Source organism: Aythya ferina (genome assembly GCF_964211825.1).
Source record: "Aythya ferina genome assembly, chromosome: 5".
Lineage (NCBI taxonomy): Eukaryota > Metazoa > Chordata > Aves > Anseriformes > Anatidae > Aythya > Aythya ferina.
The window spans coordinates 46450075-46470629 of record NC_140301.1 but is presented as its reverse complement, the minus strand read 5'-3'; the positions used below and the strand labels follow the sequence as shown (position 1 = coordinate 46470629).

At 41.6% G+C, this 20555-nt stretch overlaps 2 protein-coding genes and 1 long non-coding RNA gene across 14 annotated transcripts in view; 1 reads left to right on the top strand and 2 right to left on the bottom strand.

The window, feature by feature from the left end:
• The window catches only part of PLCB2 (phospholipase C beta 2), a 61638-nt gene extending 53618 nt beyond the window's left edge, over positions 1-8020 (top strand). For both annotated transcript variants that reach the window (XM_084522702.1, XM_084522703.1), the window contains 4 exons: positions 1893-1988; positions 3213-3270; positions 3923-4009; positions 4665-8020. In XM_084522702.1, coding sequence (XP_084378828.1) covers positions 1893-1988; positions 3213-3270; positions 3923-4009; positions 4665-4937 — 514 coding nt within the window. In that variant the 3' untranslated portion in view covers positions 4938-8020. The remainder of the gene's footprint in view (positions 1-1892; positions 1989-3212; positions 3271-3922; positions 4010-4664) is intronic.
• Positions 6004-9152, bottom strand: LOC311438388. Its single transcript, XR_014694073.1, has 2 exons — positions 8619-9152; positions 6004-6921 (listed from the first exon to the last, which is right to left on the bottom strand). It is a non-coding gene; the product is annotated as an uncharacterized lncRNA (long non-coding RNA).
• Positions 9153-13522: 4370 nt separating this feature from the next.
• Positions 13523-20555, bottom strand: part of LOC311438387 (serine/threonine-protein kinase PAK 6-like) — a 41449-nt gene continuing 34416 nt past the window's right edge. For 10 of the 11 annotated variants that reach the window (XM_084522705.1, XM_084522708.1, XM_084522709.1 and 7 more), the window contains 4 exons: positions 18747-18873; positions 18427-18552; positions 17602-17736; positions 13523-15642 (listed from right to left, as the gene is read on the bottom strand). In XM_084522705.1, coding sequence (XP_084378831.1) covers positions 15475-15642; positions 17602-17736; positions 18427-18552; positions 18747-18873 — 556 coding nt within the window. In that variant the 3' untranslated portion in view covers positions 13523-15474. The remainder of the gene's footprint in view (positions 15643-17601; positions 17737-18426; positions 18553-18746; positions 18874-20555) is intronic. The other variant, XM_084522711.1, reaches the window with a different exon arrangement.

Here is a 20555-nt window from a genome sequence, read left to right as displayed (position 1 = left end):
TCTTGAGCAAGATTCTTGAGATCTTATATGGAAGAAAGATTGAGAAGCGTGTGGGAGAGGCAGATAGTAAAGTCAGCATAACCTCCAGATGTATTTCCACAGTGCAGTCACCTTTTCAGTATGCCATCTTAAACAAAAACCTTTGAAAGAGCAAGGAGTGACAAGGATAATCAACAGTAAGGAGTAATTTCTGTACAAAAAGAAATTAAACAGGACTCAGCTTGGAGAACAGATGATTGAGGGGGATGTGACAAATGTGTAAAATCATGAATGGTATGGAGAAGAAGAACAGGGAAGTGATTACTCACTGTTTCTCATAAGAGAAGAAATGTGGAACACCCAGTGAAATACTCAGGGAGTACTTCCACAGAGCAAATAAATGCAGTTCCTTGCCTCTCAGGGCAAGAAGCAGTCTAAAAGTAGAGCTAAACTCTAAGTATGAGAGACGTGCATGGGAGATAAATGCATAGAAACTGGAGCATAGACACGAAACTGGTAAGGTGTAGAAGGGAAAAATTACCCTAAGGCTGTTCTCTTTCTTTTGCTTCCCTTAAGCATATCTTCTTTCCACTGTTGGATGCAGGACTCCAGATGGATGGGCTACAATCTGATGGCCATTCTCATGTACACCTCAGCAACTGTCCTGCTGTAATCATTTTGTACCTGGATGGCCAGCATGTAGGCACTGATTTTGTGTCAGCAGACTCTTACATCTAACACTAACACCTTTCTCCACCTGTCTTGTCACCTTCCCTGGCCTCTAGGTAGCATTTTTGATGGCCACATATGTCTCAGTCAAGGACAGAGTTCTTAGTTGTTTGATTTTATTTTTTTTTTTCTTTTAAACTATCTTACTCACTGATCGAATGTCTTCCAAGCATTTATGGTCTCTGCTTTGTGGATCACATCCCGTAGTTGACGCTCCATTCTACCTGCCTCAGGTGTTCTTTTTTAGCTCTCATATAACCATGTATTTCCTTCTCTCTTTTTTTTTTTTTTTTTTTTAAATTTAGCAGTTTAAGTAGAATCATAGAAGGTAGAATCACTTAGGTTGGAACAACCTCTAAGATCATCTAGTCCAACCTTTATAACCTAGCACTACCAAGTCCATCACTAAACCATGTCATATCTAAAAATATTTTGAAGACCTCTAGGGATGGTGACTCAACTACTTCACTGGGCAGGCTATTTCAGTGCTTCACAACCCTTTCAGTGAAGAAATTTTTTCCTAATATCCAGTCTAAATGTCCTCTGACACAACTTCAGGCCATTTCCTCTTGTCCCATCACTTGCTCCTTAGGAGAAGAGACCAATGCCCACCTCGATACAACCTCTCTTAAGGTAATTAGAGTGCGATAAGGTCTCCCTTGAGCCTCCTTTTCTCCAGGCTAAATTATCCCACTCAGCTGCTCCTCATAAGACTTGTTCTTCAGACACTTCACTAACTTCATTGCCCTTCTTTGGATATGCTTCAGCACCTCCTGTCCTTCTTGTAGTGAGGGGCACAAAACCAAACACAGTTTTCGAAACAGCGCCAAAAGCCTTTCTGACATCTAGGTAGACCACATCCACAGCCTTTCCCTCAAGTACTTTCAGTAAGTGTGCTGCTGCTCCAGAGGAATCCAAATGTAGGTATACAATACAACCTAATTATATAATGTGTTTTCTCCTGTACTTTTGCTCTGACTCAAGAGAACAAAAAAAAAAAAAAAAAGACCTCCAGGACTTAAAATATTTTTAAGACTTGCAACTTTGTCTTGCAATCACTCAACTTTGCTTTTCTATGCAGTAGGCACTCTTCAGAGAGTATGTGTGGTGGGCTAACGCTGCTCTGTCAGCCTGTGGGGCTTATAAGCAGTCCTGTCTCTCACAGCACACTTTTCTCTCCACAGTAATATTAAAGATATTAAGAAGAAGCTGGAGGCAAAGAGAGTGGACCGAATCCAAGCCATGATGCGGAATACTAGTGACAAGGCTGCTCAGGAGAGGTACTGAGGAAGATGTTATTGGTCTTTACCTATGGGGAATGCTAGCTATACTGCTTCAGGCAGGGAACAGTGCTACTCCACAGTCTCTGTCACCATCAAGAAAACTTTCTAAAGCAACCAAACAGGTAGTGGCAGAGCTACGGGGGGTCAAGGAAGGTTTGCTGGCCTGCCCTCTCTCATAGCATAGCATTGTTTTTGCAATTTCATTTCAGTACGCAGGCATATACACAGTGAAGCCAAACATCTGCTCCCTAGCTGCAATAATAATGTCATTCCTGCAGTTGCTGCTGACAGCGGCTTCTGGAGCTTTCTGCCTAGGCTTAATTCTTTTTGTGTATGGCAGTCAGCAAGATCCATGTCACTTACTGGATTTCTGAATAGCCAGAGAGGCATAGAGCATAGAAGCATAGAGGCATAGAGGCATAGAAGGGAATATTTCTAAAGAAATATACCCTTCTGCAGGGATTAGGAGCTAATACAAAAATACAGGGGAAGGTCGTTATGATGGAGAAATGGTACCTTGGAGATGACCCTCCCCTGTGGCCCCTGTGTCTTTGGCTCTGTTACATGTCTCAGTTACTTGCCAAAGTGATAACGTACCTTGCAGCCAGTTCAGTTGAATTCTAAGAGTGCTTCTAAATATTTCCTGCCTGCCTTCATGCCTTAGTGGGCACTTTGCCCTGTAGAATCAAAACCAGGTCTTCCCAAGCCTCTGTAGAATCTGTACTAAATTTCAGCAGCCCTCTCAATTAAGAGGTTGTATTTGGGCATATAATGGCTGCATCCTTCCTTTACAATCATTTTGTTATAAAAATAATATTCTGCTACCAGGCTTGTGTACTCAAGTACTGCTTGATATGAATCAATTTTAACAGTTCTGTATGTTTAAGGGTATAGAAAAGAGGGTACACTGCCTCTTCTGCTTCTTGCTCAGAGTAAGGTCATTTTGCTGTCTGTTAAACTGAAAAAAAAAAAAAAGAATTTTACATTCAATTGTTTAACTAATGTCTCTGTCAAATTTGAATGGTGTTTATTTGCCTTTTCCTAAAATTGGAGAAAGCTTGTAATGTAGGAGGACGCTAAGCAAGTATACCACACCTGTCTCTGTGTGGGCACTAGCAGTCCTATCTTGCTGTATGGCACTTTATCAGTATTGATAAACAGGTTTTGTATCAAGATAACAGATGGATTCTAGTTTTTTTTATACATTTCTTTTCTTTAAAGGTTGAAGAAAGAAATAAATAACTCTCATATTCAGGAAGTGGTGCAAACAATCAAACTGGTAAGTTCTGTGACAATCTGCCACAGCATGTCTGTTTTCTGCAAAGTGGGGGTGTCTCATGTACGTCATCAGCATGTGTCACAGACAGAATGCGAGTTCTCTAAGGTATTTAAATCCCATTAAATTGCTACTGTATTGAGGATTGAACATGTACTTTAGTCAACTAAAGTGCAGCTGAAGACAGTTACTACACTTAAGACACTGCAGGTCCTTCAGGATTTAATCAGTCCTCCCACCAGGCTGCAGACATAGTGCAAACAGAGCAGTCTAGCTTCTGACTTCCTAATTCAGGTAGTATGTAGCGGGTTTTTTTGTAAGCATTACTAATTGGCAGCATAACCCCACATCTATTTAATTAATAATGTGTGAAATCTTGCAGAAGAGGAGATTGTCCTACCAATCCCCTTCTAGAGCATGGCCCTGTGTGTGAGTGCATGTACATGTTATGTATACTTTTGCAGTGCTTATGTAGCATTGGTGTTCATGGTCTTGAGTACTGGGCAAGTAACTCAGAACCAGCAGAAGTTGTTCAGAATTGGGAGTGAGAACGTTACTGTGGGCATGTGCTTTATAACCCTGTCTTGCTGTTACAAGCATTTGTTTATGAAAACTTAAAATTTGGTGTTTTTTTTCTTTTTTTCTTCTCTTAAAGGTGATAGAAAAAACAGCCAGGTATCAGCGGAAACTGGAAGAGAAGCAGGCAGATAATCTGAGAGCAATCAAGGAGAAAGAAAGCCAGGTAAGGGCAATGATTCTTAGGCTCAATGCTGCTACTCCATACAGTAAATCCACACTACCCCAGGGGATCAGCCTTCCTTGTGTATTCTTTAATTACAGCTACACTCATCCTCTGCACACATACTTCAGACACCCACTCCCTCAGTATGTTGAGAAAATGAATGGTTTAGAAGGTGGCTCCACAGGAGCCTCGACAGAGCTGAGGCAGAGTTGCTGCACTCATACACTCCCTCTCCCAGCAACAGCTTCCATCCAATCATACAAAACCCTAAATTTAAAATGTGATGGAACTTGTATTTTTAGAAGAGGTGAGGCTCATTCCTGAGCTACTCATACTCTCAGAACACAGAAAACATGTTCATGTACTTTAGAGGTTGATATGCAAAGAATGTGCAGACAAGTCATCCATCAAATTATGATGCAAAACAGAATAATGTAAATCAGCATGCAGCCTTCCTCCCCTCTTTGTCCTCAGGGAAGATAACATTTGCCTGGGGGATGGAGATAAGTCATTCAGTAGTGGGTTGAAACCAAAATTGCAAAGTGCTAATATTTCATCATATTGGCCTCTCTTAGAGCATGTTTTTATACCATTCGCAGCCTGAACTCTATTTTGTTTCAGTGTTTAGAGAATGATTCAAGGTCTCTGTTTGCAGCTTCAGCAGGAGGCAGTGGCAGAGTATGAGGAGAAATTGAAAAGCCTGAATACAGAGGTGCAGGAGATCATGAAGAACTGTGCAAAAGTAGTCTTTCCTGAAGAGCCAAAGATGTGGAATGAAGCAGTTCTGAGTATTCCTAAGGAAGAACAACACTCTACAGAGCAACTGGAAGAGAAGATCCCTGTGGCAGAGGTGTCAAGGCTTACAATAGCTATAGCTGAACCCCCAGAAACTGAAACAGATAGTAATATTGAGGAAAGTAGATTTTGAGAGATGCTTCCTTTACTCACTGTTCCACTTCAGGAATGTTTACGGACATATATAGTGAAGTTAAAGACCAGCTTTACAAACTACTCTTTCCATGCTGGGAAACCCCTGAAATTCTTCAGGGATTTACTACTTTGGTATTCTGGGTATTGAAAGTAGTCTGACGAGCTCACCTTCCAGAGCACGCTTCACTGTCTTCTACAGTCTTAGCACTAACCTGATTCTGCAGTGAAGGGACCTGTGGCTGAAGACAAGCTAGTTGTTGACACTGATGGCAGTGTCTACATTAATACCTGAGTCTGGGTTCAGACAATTTTCAGACCAAGTTCCTTCGTCATTCATCACAGATCTGTTCACATCATAGCAGTCTCAGAGCTAGATTCCTTTGAACAAACTTTAACTGAAAGACATTCTACAATAGCCTAACTAACAGGCTTCAACCAGCCTGTGAAATGTACAGAAGCATATATAATATAATAATAACACCCCGTGAAATATACATAAGTGTGGGTGTCAGGTGCTCAGCAAAAACTCTTGTCCTGTAAAGCACCATTCCTTCTGGCAACACTACCTGCTAACAGACACAGCTTCTCTTTATAGGAAGGAGGGTTGTTTTGATAGAGCTTCCTGCCATCTTTTTTTTTGTTAGCATACCACTCCTTTGCACAGCCAGTGTTGGCTTTTTAACTTTTTCCCCCCAGTAGTCAGATGAGGAGATTTTTCAGTGCAATGGTATCCATAAAACATAAAAGAGCATTTCCTTCTGTGGCAATGTGCATTACTAGCATTCTAGCTTTTCCTCTTTCTTTTTAACCTCCACTTATCCCCAGGGGCTGATTCCCACTCCTAATTCTAAATTTATAACTCTGATATGTCTTCAGGCACGTTCTTAGATCTAGATCCAGTATCTCCTGAAGACCCTGCTAGTCTTCAGCAGGCTTGTTGGACAATTATAAGGCAATAATACTATGAGGAGTCTAAGAGCCTTAGCCTTAGCATTTATTCCTGCTAACACAAACACACATGCAGAGTTCTCACCTACAATAATTTGACATTTTTAGAGCGTCAGAGAAACTTTTTCCCATGGAGCTAATTTAGCTCCATATTACAGGCTTAGGATAACAGCACTTACCAAAATTTCTAAGCTGTTTGAAAATAATTGTGTTACTTAAAGAGCCAGCCAGTTATATTGCCCATAAGAGTACCTTGCACAGAAAGCTATGCTCAGCTCATAAAAAAATACATTGAATTATCCATTCTGTAGCAGAAAGAACAGCAAAAAACAGAAGCTTCTTTCACAGGCTGCCATCCCAGTTAATGACAACAGAGGGCTCAGCTGTAATCTATAGAATATGTTCCTTGTTGCTGGAAAAGCCAGCCTCCTCAACTACCCATGTTCTTTGGGGCCTGGAGGGGAAGACCACACATCATTTCTGTTTGCCAGAGTACTGTTCACACCTTCCCCCAAAGCCTTAGTCACTTCCCATTTTGCTATGAATTATGCCTGCCTGGGACTAATACCAATTTCCCCCTGTTGATGACATAACATAAAAGTCTTGTTCCACAGCCTGATGCTGAAGGAAAATTGCCCAGTTGTATGACTTTAAAAAGGGCAAATGGTCCTCAGCCTCACTCAGCCCTAGCAGATACCTCTTGTCATCTGTCTTCACTAAAATCACATCTTCCAGCAAAACACACTTGGAGGTCCAGGTTCCCAATATCTTGGCTTTGTCAGAAGAAAAGGATAGGTTCATCTTAGCCATCTTTACACTTCCACTTTCTAGGACAGCAAAACCTTATTTTGTGAATGCAGAACTTACATCACTGTCCCCTGCCTCCACACATACTTTCTCTCACCTGTTTTATGACCTTCTGCACTGAACAGCTTTGACACGGCAAGTTCTCACTCATCCAGAAGGAAGGAACTGGAAACATATGGTCCAACTCTTTTCCTAGCCCCATGTAAGATAGACTCTGTTTATGGATCCTAAAAAGGCAGAAAACAGCAATAATTCAGTACAGAGTAGCGACATTCTGGCCTTCCTTCTATCAAGCCCTGAAATATTAGCCCAAGAACTGGAGTTTGGCCTGCCAAAGCATAAATGCACCAACTCACAGGGGCTTTGCAAAATTCAGCACTTGTACTCACCAGACTTCATAAGGGGAGAGGAAGCACTGACCTGACCAAATGAAAAAAAGAGACTCATCTTTCTTCAGTTGTCCATTTTGTCCATAAGCAAGACAATAAAAGTGGTGGAAGACAATATGCTTAGGGGTACAAAAGGAAAGGGGAACTGCCACTATTTTATTACAACAACTGCTCATCCTGGCAGTAAGATAATAGAAGTTGAACCTTCCACATTTTTAATCTTTTCAAGGAACAAGTGTTCGGGGGGGGGGGAGGGGGGAAACCACAGAAAACAAAACACTGCTGCACATAATCCTGGACCTGCAGTTGAGCAGATTTGCAGCTACTATGTCTGAGCACCAGCTACCCAGAGACCCTTGCATTGAACTGACCCTTCAATGCACTTAGCCATTCAAGCCACCTTTTGCTGTGGCAATACAGAGCTGCAGACAGTACAGAGTCTTTAAAACCAGCCATAGAAGATAAACAGGTGAGAATCCTTTCTGAAAAGTTGCTTCTTCCCGCCTCTCATTAGTGAAACTTTTGCCCTTAGTTTGAGACAACAAGCGGTGTTCCTGACTGCAGAGACAGTCTGTCTCCCAAACGTGCCACTCCACAGGGCAACCTGTTAGCCTTCCTCACCCCTCAACTTGTTCTTCAGCTTTCTGTCTTTCCTGGAAAAGTGAGCTCAGTCATGGCAAACCTACAGCATGCAGCGTTTATTACATGAGACCTGTTACACCTAGAAACTGCATTGAGAAACGCATCATGAAGTGCTGCTATAAAAAACAGCTAAAGTAGACATGGGCAATGAGATGTTCCAAACCAGGTCTGACATACAAGAAGAGACCATATCTCCCCCGCGGCATTAACATAATACTGGAATTGTGTATTGTAAATTTCTGACTTATTTATTTTCTAAAAAAAATAAAACAAAACATTGCATTTCTTACAAAAACTGGATCACCTTTTTTACTTTCTTTGATTGAGGTTAGCAGATATGGGTGCAAGTCCCTAATGCTGCACAACATATGCATATGTTAATATAGACAGCAAATGCGCAGAGTTTTCTGCCATCTGTGCCTGCACTCCTCAAATTCAGCTTCTCCAGTTACTAAGTATGCAGTGAGTTGGCTTAAAAAAAAAAAAAAATCTAAATACATCTTTCTCACACACATTCAGCACTAGTTCATTCTGTTCTTTATTGTACTTAATAACCAAATCTAGCAAAGCCATTTTCTGACAGCTCAAATACCACTCTTGATTACCAGTACAGGCAACCTTGCCTTACTCTAATGTAGTGGCATCCTCCTCACAAGCACAAATTAGAAGAGCATTTCAACAGGAGTCAAAACTACTTTGGTGAGTTCACACTCCTCACGTTGGCTTAATCCAACCTAGCGAATTAGCTTAATTCAGCCTAGTGAAGGGCCTGCCTAGAGACAAACAGGCCTTTCACAGATGCACCAGAACAGCAATGCAGGGCCTGGTCTGCAGTGTCTTATATTTGCAGGTGGTTCTCTCCCACCCTCCAGACCCGAACAATGCCAGCTTACCACAACACGGGCCCAGCTCCCTTCCTTCACAGCTCATTGTGACTGCTGGTTGGCCTCCTTCACATGTATAGTGGAGCTCTGCCATGGGTATTTGTTAATAAAGGCCATTTTCCTTCTGCTGACAGCAGTGCCTTCTCTGTTGCAGGACCGAATATGGTGGTAAAATACTGCTTTCCAGTTAGACCAATTTTGCTGCTTTTCTAGAACAGCCTTCTCCATCCCTGAAGTCTCACTCGTGCTGTGAAGTTTGAGGGCCTTCAAAAAAAAAAAGATGACAAACATCACAGCAAGGGAGAACTGCAGCCAGGAAGCAATTTAATATCTTTTACTAAACCAGCTTGCAGTGTTGGCAGTTCCAAACTGCAGCTCATATTCATTAGCCCCCTGCTTCTACACTGGGGAGCTGGCAGTGGAGATCAAGGATGGTGTTAGAAATGGGATCAGCACAAGAGGAGAGGCTGCTCTCCCAGTAAAAACACAGAGCAGAGCCACAGCAATCACAGCAGTAAGAGACACTGCAAATGGAAAACATACCCAAAACACACCCAGAAAAAACTCCTGTCTGTAGTGGGGTTCCCCAGTTTCTGCTAAGCACCCGTCATTTCCAGACAAAAACAGCCACCAGGGTGCCTGCAGTTACTCACCCGGATTCAGCCACATGCGGATGCAGCTGAAAAACAAGGAACTGCACTTAAGTACATGCGAACTTCCTATCAGCATAAATATAAACCAGCAATGCTCACCGTTTTACAGCCTGAGACTGCTGATAACAAGAGCTGTTTGGAGCTGTTTCTAACTGTATTTCCAGGGGCATGACAGCCCCCACCTGCTCCATGTCACTACATAGCATACATTGCTTAACACACATGAATTGCTTGGTGAGCATCCTGCCCTCCTGCAAGCACACAACACCCAGGACTGCAGAAACACAGCTCTCATACTGGCTAAAATGGGGTTGTCCCCAGCTTCAGCCACCCAGTCCATAGTGACCATCCCAAATCCCTCCAGACAGTTTTTTTTAGAGGATATTTTAAAGGATAATTCATCTTATCTCCCTCTGGAGGGAAGTCAGACTGCTAGTTCAGACCTAATGTGCACATGGGGTGCCCCCTTTCCATGCATTGCCAAAGCACAAGGAGTTAGGTTTTCTGCACTCACGTCCTTACAGTGATTGAACACAACAGAATAAACCCAAGTTACAGGGACATACATGTAAAGCCAGGCAGAGCAGCAGGGCTTGAGCTAGTGGAAGTCTTCACTCCTCTCTCCCATGACAACAGTGCCTAAAAAAAAACACACAAAAAACAAAACAAAACAAAAAAACGTTTCACAGGAACGGGGACAGCCCTAATCACAGTCCTAGAGAAAAGGGGAAGGACGAGCCCTCTTACTCTGTGCAGCACACAGGACAAAGATGGTCTCTCAGCCAGGTCAGGCAGGCTCAGTCTCACTCACAGACTGCTCCCCACCTACAGCAGACCTAGGAAAGAGGGACAGCACGGCTACAACCCTCTGGCCTGCACCAACTCATGCAGCACCACCTGTAAGAAATCCCCAAATCCCCAGCTGCTTCATTATCTGGAGACCTCTTATCACTGCATCATACCAGCTTTTTTAGCAACTCCCTTCAGTGAGAGTTCCTGAGCTGTCTGTGAGCTTTTTGAGGTCGATATAGCAGGCTGAACCCAGTACTCTTCTAACTTTATTAGCTCTTTTTGCCATCAGCTCCAAGCAGAACATCAGCTCTCTTGGCAGCCTTTGGACAACATAAATTGCTTAGGCAAAATGAGGGCTGACATAATGCCAAAGTAAAATGCTCTTAATGAGACTTTTTAACGGTGTGGACATTTAAAAAAATAATCATAGCTCAGCTAGACTATGACACAGATGGAAGAAAAAACTTAACTCTTGTAGTTTGGATTCACATTATCAGCATCCTGTGATGTTTGAAGCCTGAGGAAGAAAACTCACCATGACAACCCTTAAACCACATCACAGTTTCTATTGTGTTGTTGTGCTTCTGCTATTAAACAAAATACTGGTACAGCTTTATCAGGTGATTTATGCAGAAATGCATGAAAAATAGGTGGAATATTTAATGTAGATTACACCTTAGTGCTAAAAAAATCTGCTAAATGTACTTTCCAGAGCGTGTACAGAAGAATCACTAAGTGTACGCAAAGCCACGTCTCAGAGTGCAGACCACATTCGGCATCAACACCTTTCCTCACTGAAGTCTTCATGCCTCAGAGGTTGGGTGTGCTGATGCTCCTCTAGACCGAATACCATCTCTAACCAAAGAGGATGAAATTTCTGGAACATGAGAAATGGACAAAAGTAAGACAAAGGCACTAAAATTTCTTTGGGCAAACGTTACTGTAGGGATTTTCAAACAGCACAAGGAATAATTTCCCAATTTTGAGGGACACCACCCCTCCAGCAGCACAGCAGCTCACCGAGTCAGTGCATATTGGTTACTTACGAACTCTGGAATAGAAATGCCACCTTCTGATCTTCCAGCAATATTTCTTCCTACAGAATTCAAACATCTTTGAAGATTTCTTTGGGTAGCTGTGCAGCCCGGCCTGTGTTTTTGCTTAAAAAAAAGGATATTTGCTGATCACAGGGAGATACTATAGTTGGATGAGATAGGGCTCTTTAACAAGGCTGTTTTATACAGAAACCAAGATCAAGGGCAATTAAGACAAGAATAGTGCCTGTTCAGACAGAGAACAGTAGCAGGTTTAGGATCTATCTTGGATTCTTGTCATATTTTCATCTTTTATGTGGCATATTCTAAAGCTCATTTTTTACCACTAAATGTTCTTGTGCAAAATACTTATTTTTCAGGATATGCATCTTTTTATTATATTCTTAAAAATCAAATAATGAATATTATTTGATTATACTGAGATATTTAAGATATATTATTATTTGATTATATCAATAAAAATATTCTTAAAAAATCAAATAATGGAGATTCCTAAGCAAAGGAGGACTGCAGCCACAAGGGACACAAACAACATGGGATACACACTATACCTGAAGGAGCACAATCAGGACTCTGTAAATCAAGAACATTACTAACAAGACACACAGCATGCAAACTCCTTTCTGGGACATTTTTTTCAGGCAGATTCCCTGATCTTCCCCTTGTAGTCTCTTCACTATCCATCGGAACTGGAGGCAGCAGGGAAGTTAGGGCAAGCACAACTCCTGGCAGCTGGCCGGCCTGCTATTAGCACCTTTGTTATCATCATGCTCTTCACATTTTCAGAGCTCTTTAGAGACAAAAGGGAAAAGCCTGAAAGTCACTGCTAAAGCAGATTAGTTTTCTGTGATGAGTAGATGCAGATCCCTCTATACAGGCTGTTTTCTCTGCTTCCTTTCCTGCAATTAGAAAAAACATTACCTTCAAATATTTAGCGGCCACTCTTCATACTGCTCACTGCTCTAAATCTTCCTACAAACCACGTCCAGTTGAGAGTCACAGTTCAGGCTCAGTTTGTACCTGAAGATCTAAAATTATCTTCTACCTCTGTAATGAAGATATGTAGCTGACATGATCGTTGATGCTACAGAAGGTACAGAAGTGCTGCACAATAGCTACAGTATTTTAGAGCCACTCTCCCTGCCCAATACATCCCCACACAGTCAGGATTTACTGCTTATTATCCCCACTTTATAGACTGGGACCTAAAGCCCATCAAAATGTTTTCTCCAGGCGAGAGGGAGAAACACAGGATTCTTCTCACTAAATTGAACAGTCTTAAAAGTTGGGAGCCTCATTTCACCTAGGGTCCTTCTATAATCAGTGGTTAAAAGATAGGGGCCTCCAGGGAAAGATCTGTCCCATTCTGAAATGAATGGGATAATAAGCTGCTGCAGTCAATAGCATAGGGCCCTGTTTGAGGAGGACAGGCACCATTATATATACAGAAGTGCAATTGGGAGGTGACAGCAGTCGCAGACTCCCTGTTTGATTCAGCAAATTGTTCATATAAATTCAGCCTGCCATCTTCAAAGGCCTACTGTATGCTGATTGCCAGGGCTGTGGCAGCATGGAAAAGGCTCAATACCAGCAAAGCTGGCAGAAAGGAAAAATAAAAAGGAACAATTCAGGTGAAGCTTGACACAAAACAAGAGATACAAGTGTAACCTTGTTGATAGCACATACAGAAAGATATTCAGAGAAAAAAACATCTCAAAGCATAATTACCCACTGAGTAGACTATAAGCTCTTCCGAGCAGAGGCTGTATTTTGTTATATACTTAGATATCGCTTCGCATACAGGAAATGTGGCTCCTGAACATTGCTGCAATGCAAATTAAAAACCTGCTCTGCTTATCATAATTCTCTTAACTGGTTGCATAGCTCTTGGGGAGGGAACTGTTGGCCCTGGAGACAGAGCACTTCAGTCTTCATAACAACCACAGGTTTATCTTAGGATTTATATTTGGTTCCACACTCATCTAAGTAATGGAGCAATTACTTGGTGATATGCCATGCATGAACTGTACAGAGGAACACACAAGAATCACATATTTAATTCTGTATTGGACAGAAAAAATGGATACTTTCTGCATTCCTCACAGATATGATGATGAGATTTTAAAATTTTATAAGATACTTGAATGCAATCTTCCAAGGGCTTTTCGCTGTCTTTAGTCAGACTTGGGCTGAAGTAGAAACAACATTAAAGCTTAAACCTGTCATCCCTTGCTCCAAGAAATGTTTGTTTCAGAATCCAGGTCTTCTGCTACAACCTTTTCTTGTTTTAAAAGCCACACAGACACAGAATAGGTAAGTTATACTGAACTTCAACATCCACACTCTTCCCCCTTACATCTCTGATCCCTGAACTATAGACATATTTGAAAGCATCTCAACACTGCAACAGGAATGTGAATAAATCAAGATCTACTTTAATTTAAAACACAAGTGCAAAGGATTCACAACTACAGATGAGCAGGATCATTTTTTCAAATTATAAATCTTTAAAGCCCTGCTCTTTTGCATAAAAAAGCAGTATATCTGGAATACAGAAACATTTTACATCAAAAACTTTCCAGTGCAGCTAAGGAAGAGCTAAACAAATTCATTTCAATTAACTTCATCAGCCCCAAACTTAGACGTCCAGTCTAGGCAAACCACCTACGATCCCTCTACTGGCCACAGGCAGAGTGGTATCGAAAGAAAGCAATTTCATCCTTCAGCAGGTATCTAAAATGATGGAGATGAATCACCCTCTGGAGGCGCTCTTCTCACCATGGTCTACAGAGGCAACCTATATGCTTCTCAGTCTGGGTGCCCACCATTTAGGTGACTGTCATCAGTGCAGATGAATTCCATCTCAAATTACTTCAAGTAATCAACTGTGGCTTCAATTTTGAAGCAGGATCTGTAACTGGAGTAAATAGCAGAGGATAGAGATTATTTACATCTTCTGAAGAAAATGCAGTTACGAGGTTAGTATCTGAGACAGTAAGACTGTCCCAGGAATAACTTAAATTCCAATAAATTTGTATCTGGTTTTCAAAATGGGATCCCAGTTCCACATATAAGACTATATTCTTAAGACCTCACGAAAGTGCACACCATCACTGTACAACGTTACATCCTGACCTAGAGTCCAATTACCTCAACTAACTCACTGATCAGAAACTGTATCATACAAAATATCTAAATCTATTTAAAAATAACAGAGAGCTGCTTAGACAACCAGAAACCTTCTGAACATATCAGCAAAGGGGTGGTGGGGAAGGGGATACCAATTACAAAACATACATCAAAAGTTTCCCTTCTCCCCATGTTCTGCAGCAGCAAGTAGGGGAGATGAAGGCTGAACAAACAGCCTCACTGTGAATGTAAGTATCTCTCCTGGGACATGCAGGACAGCTGAAATGTTTTCATTCTGTCCCCTAAAGCATTCCCAAAGTGCTGCCCCACATTTATCTCAGGGCAGCACTTCTTGGCCCCTCTTGTGAGAAAGGACTCAGAAGGAAAGCTGCCTGGAAACTACAAACAGGAACAAGCTTCCTCAGAGTCTCCATTCCAAACAGCACTGGAGGTGTTGCATATTATGAATTTTCAACCACAAAATCCTGGTGGCAAGAACAATTGTCTTCATAGAGTCTACTCTGAGGCCTGCCTCCAAGGGTTTCCCCTCCAAAAGTTTAAGATCATGAAATGGATTCAAGACTGACCACTAAACCATACATATTCCTCAGCAAAAGAGAAGCATGTTGACGCAAGAGAGCTGTTTGAAAACAAATATGTACATATCACATCTGCTTCCTAGGAAAATATGTACAGTTTTCTAGGTCCATGTTTAACTGAAGATTAAAATCATCTGTGGAAAAAGTCTCAGAAGAGAAAAATTGTTAAGTCTTTGTGCATTGTTGGACAGTTCAAAGGCATCTGTGCCGCAAAATGTACATTTAGGTCAGCTCAAGACTCCAGTGTACGACTAACAAAACAAAGATCACATTTCTAACTGGGAAATTTTGTTCCAGTTCAGTAGTCAGCAGCCCAGGCTTACAGGAACTTGCAGGCATTCAGATACACAACCTCAGACTCCGCATAAAAATGCCGTTCTTTGGAAGAAGCAATCCAGAAGTCATGAAATACCTGCTTTATTCTTGAGACATACTTGGTCTCATTAGGAACTAGTACATATTGATTGTCTTCAGCAAAAGAGAAGCCACAAAGGCCAAGACTGCAAGGACAATATTCACATTCATCCTGTAAGAAGATCACTGACAAGTTCTGAGCACCATTCCCAGGACAAGACCGCCTGGTCTGTTGGTTATTTATAAGTGTTACTTTTTCCTAGTATTTTCCTCTTACGTGAAGTCAGCAGGTAGAGGTACGCTTTCTGTATTGCTGGATAAGGGGAACCAAGCACTCTGGAAGTCCTGTCTGGAGCAAAAAGGGGTGATCCAGAAGCTCTTGTGCCGTTGCTCTTTCTAGCGGTTCCCGGGTCAGCATCCTGTCCAAGAAGTCTCTCAGAACTGGGGAAGTCTGTGAAAAAGCAACCAACCAAGTCAGCAAGATAAAGGAACGAGGCAACAGATCAACTGACAGCAGGTTGCTGCAGTGGGTTTACTTAAAAAGGACCTGTGCAATTCAACTTTGTAGCCCTGTTTTTGCACAGAAACATAACAGGAGACAGCATGCTTTTTATGGAATAATGGTAACAACTGTCTGTCACCGGTAGGCACGTTTACAGGCTGCTTGTTTTTAAGGGGGCACACATCTAAGTTTATCTTGTTTCCCATTTTGTTATTCTTTTTTGCATTTCAGCTCAAAAATTCAGCAGATTTCCTGCAGCACATTAACTTGGGTGTGAAGGGTTGAGCAATTCCTTCTTGTACTAGGCACAAGAGTGTGGAAAAAGTACTTAAATGTAGGTATTTAAAATATTTTAAAAGTATTTAAATATATAACCCAAGTAGGATTTGAGAACCTGGAAACCTGCTGCTGCTGCTACAAAATTCAGAAGCTACAGAGCAGTGTACCAAAAGAACTGAATGACCTCAGCTGGACTGTCCTTTAAAATACAGGTATTGAGGCCAGCTGAGTCACTACATTCAAGTACCACTGAAAGGCTCTGCACATCTCTTGCTGGTAGTAATCCTCTGTCACATTAAAACTGGATAAAAAATTAACTTGGTGCATATTTATTTATTTTAATGCCACTAATTACATCCATTTTAGATTGAGGGCACTTTTCTTGCTCTGGTTAACTTAGTAGATCACAAAATACTGTTCACAGTGAGGCACAGCTTATTTCATGAGTGCTTTGAACAAACACTGTGATTGCCAGAGGATGAAGGCACAACACAGCTGAATGCCAGGATCCAGCTTTTATCACTCTGTCAATACATCTACCCATGCTTTAGCAAACCAGCAGAGATTATCCCAGGTGGTGTCTGTTTAGTCTGTTGCACCCAATGCTACAGCAATTGACCCCAGCGAACCATTAACTGCAATCAAAATGCAGCAGCTGTGGATTCAGCCCTCTTAGCTCCATGCAGACAGCAGGGAGACAGGAGGATGGCCAGAGGCCTGTCGATCCAGAGGTCTGCTGGAAGCCAGCTTGCTTCCCAGGAAGAAGTGGAACAGAGCAAGACTATGAACAGCTCTGGCTCTCACAGCTCACGGTGGGGTCGTCTCACCCATCAAGGTGTGTGATCCAGACCAGAACTGGCTTTACACTACCTAAGCGGGTCCAGAATGTGACCTTGAAATTTCAATTAGTGTTGCAAAGGCAAATAGAAAAGACAGCAGCTGTTGATGTTTGAGTGTATGCTGTTAGTTCAGCAGCCTACTCTGTTAAATAATTCAGTTTTAGCAGCTGCAGATATTCTGATTAATTGGAAAGGCCGCATAGCTTGGAATGCTGCAAAAGCTATTTGATCTTAGAGGCTTGGACTGAAATGAAAAGAGGATGGCTCTAAGTGATGACTAAAAGGTAATCACTGCATTTCTTATGTCACTACTAGTTTTTCAGAAGAAACCATGAGGCTGAGTTAATCTTCAAAGCAGCTGCAGTGTCCCCCATGAGTTGCTGTCTGTTTTGAGCTCTCTCGCTCTGACCGTAACACAGCCTCTGCATTCCCAAAAGCTGCTAAGCTGGAAACTCTCCAGAGCAAGGATCCTCCTAGTTGTTTCCCTAGAAAATGAGCTACTCTATTTACAACAGCAAGATACCAACTATTGCCTCCACCAGAAGCAGCTTTGATTTGCATTATTAGGTTTATGCCCTAGTGACTTCACATTACCAGGACTGTTTCCCAAACCAGCCACTAGCTGTCAGCAGCAGCTTGCATCCACTGAGGCAAAGAAGGTCCAAAGAAGTTCCCCAAGAAACATGTTCTAGCAAGACCGTTTTCACAGCCAGCTCTGCAGGGAACAGCTGGTATGGATGTTTCCCGGCGATAATCATCAGGTTCACAAGTGCTTTGCCGGTATGCTCACCCTGTGGAAATTTTTCAGTTTGGGAGGAGGACTGTCACGGAGTCTTTTCATTGCCTGGACCGGAGAATCACTAAAATAGGGGGGTTCTCCATCCACCATCTCTATCACCATGATTCCCAGAGACCAGATATCCACCTGTGGAAGCCAATGTTCCATCAATACACAGCTCAGAGCAACAGGTCCTCACTATGCTGCTTTCACAAAGGCTACAACACCCTTCCCTTGACAAACATTACTGAGAATGTAAACCATTAACCCACTTAATGCTACTGGATCCCTCACTGCAGCTTAACAAAGCCAGCTTTCCACTTAGGACTGATCCATGCCGGTGTTGCAACATGCAAAGGTCTGCAAGTAACTGCTTGTGCTACATCTGGTCGGTCGGTAAACAAAACTAATCAGTCTGCTGCCACCTGCCCATAATTTCAGAGCTCCCATTTGTGTCTTCCCTGCTCTCCTCCCCACCCCTCACAGCATTGATTGATTTACTGATCCATATCACATTACAGGCTGCTCCTTGCTAACATCTGTCTACACTACAGCATATACATGCCTATGCCAAGCTTCAGGTATAAAAATAGAGTAAGTTTACACCTTGTTCCAGGAAGCTGAATGTGTTGTTCTTTTTTTTTTTTTTTTTTTTTAACTTTATTTATTTTTATTGCTTTAGGTCAAATGGGTATCATCACAATCAAATCTGCAATCATAGTTATAGTTCTATTTTAAATAGCTCCTAGATGCTTTTCCTGGAGAGCCTAATGTTTAGTGTGACACCTCAAAATATCATTTGCTACCTCTTCTGATATTAGCAAAGTGGTGCCTTACCTCAGTAGTGTATGGTACCCTTGCAATAACTTCTGGAGCCATCCAGTAAGGAGTACCTACTAGGGACTTTCTTTTGGGTACATCTTTACTGATCTGAGCACAGAAACCAAAGTCTGAGAGTTTGACCTGTGCAAAGAGAAAAACAACAAAACTTTAAAATAATTTCTAAGCTATGTGGAGGGAAGCACCAAAGATAAAGAATACAAAAGGAGTAAGAGAATGAGGTATAAAAAAAGAGACTGAGAACAGAAAGGAAATAATGAGACAAACTAAGGCTACAGCAGCAGAAGACAGAAAATAATTTTTTGGAGGAAACCTACCCTTCCATCCAGTGTCAACAGAATAGAGTCACTTTTAATGTCTCGGTGAATGACCCCCTGAGAGTGAAGATATGAAAGAGCCTGCAGCACTGATTCACACACTGTTGCAATTTGCTCTTCATTTAGCCTGAAATTAAGGACATAGGTTTTTAACTGCATTATACTCTTCTGTGGATAGCACTAAATCACAAGTCCTGTGTAAAGGCACTGCACAGTTTTGAAGCTGAGCTGCAGGTAGGTATTTTGGTTCCCCATGACCATTACTCTTTCTTGTTCTTTCTATTATTTTACAATTGTGTTTTATTGTTGAAAACATTTTTGTCTTGACTAGCAGCTTAAAGCTTTAATAAGTCTAATTCAGAGAAATCACATTTTAAATCTGGTATCTAAATTCATCAAGCAACATACTGTTTCAAACAATTATGATGCGTAAGACTGCTTCTTCATGCCAAGATGCCACAGGAACTGTTGAGACAGCTTCTTACTTTTAAGCACATATAGTGGAACTTGTTCACAAGGCCTATTGTGCAACTTTATGCAAAAAGGATCTAAACAAGTAATTTTATAGAGAATGGGGGAATTCCCTACAGATTTCATGCAGCTAGACAGCGTGGATAGTCTTACACCTAACTAAAGGTAGCACAAATAGGGGGAGATGCTGTCATTCCTGAATTTTATTAATGCTAGCACACTGTGTATGAACACCAAGAACCTGATCTTCAGAAACTCCTGCTGTGTGGACTACCAACACAAGAACCTTCAGGATCAAATTAAAGTTTAAAAGGGCAGAACTGAGAATTATTTCCTGTAGCTGAGGCCAATGCCAATGGTTTCTGCACACGTACACCGAGGAATGCTAGAAGATATGTACCTCAAAGAATCACTGAAGCCCCCTATTTGAGTACTTTTGATTCTCAGCCTGTCTCTAGCAGTTGTTTCAAACCACTCTTATTTGGGGGCATGGAAATGATAACTCTTCAAATCCATGTCAGCAGATAAGACTGAGGAAAAAGAGAGCTCAAAATGTAGAACTGTGCAGAGCACGTAACACTTTCTGAATAGGTAAGAGCAATTTCTATACATTTAGGAAGGAGGTTGCACCATCACCTGAGAAATTCATATTTCTACTGCTTGGTTGGTATTCCACATCTCATTCTACCAAAGTGACCATCTGACCGGGACACTGCGTATTTTGGCTGCACTGTGCCATGCCTATGTCAGAAATGTATCTGAAGGATGGCAGGGGGCTACTTTACAATTTAAACTCTGAAGAGAGATGGACAAAAACTACCCCAGTACAGAACCTAACCTATTTAGAAACAGTGCTTTTTACTTTGGATATAGCATGAGCTATAAGGAAAGCCGATACCCTTCATAGCTTTGTGGTTCTAGAAGATAAAAAGAGGTATACTTTCAGCCTGTAATGTAAGGAATTTGGTTTCAGTCAAGTGACTGCATAGTGTAAGAGAGATTACTAGGGGATTAGCTCACTCCTGGAGATGCAAATCAGTTATCACCTTCAGCAAGTATTTAATGAGGGGAATGACAGTGTTTTCCTCCCTGTGAAAAAGTGATAAAGGCTTGCAGCTTACTTTTGATAAATGTTATGGTTTTAACAGATCCTGTTTCCACTATGTGGAAAAACAAGTATTCATTAAAGGGTTCGAAGGAAGGCTTTGTAAAATAATATCTGTGCTGACATCCCATGATGTAATTCTGTCTCAATGGTGGATACAGACTACATAACCTTCATAACTTCATAACCCTTTCTAGAATATGTTTTTTTTGTTGTTGTTGTTGTTTGCTTTG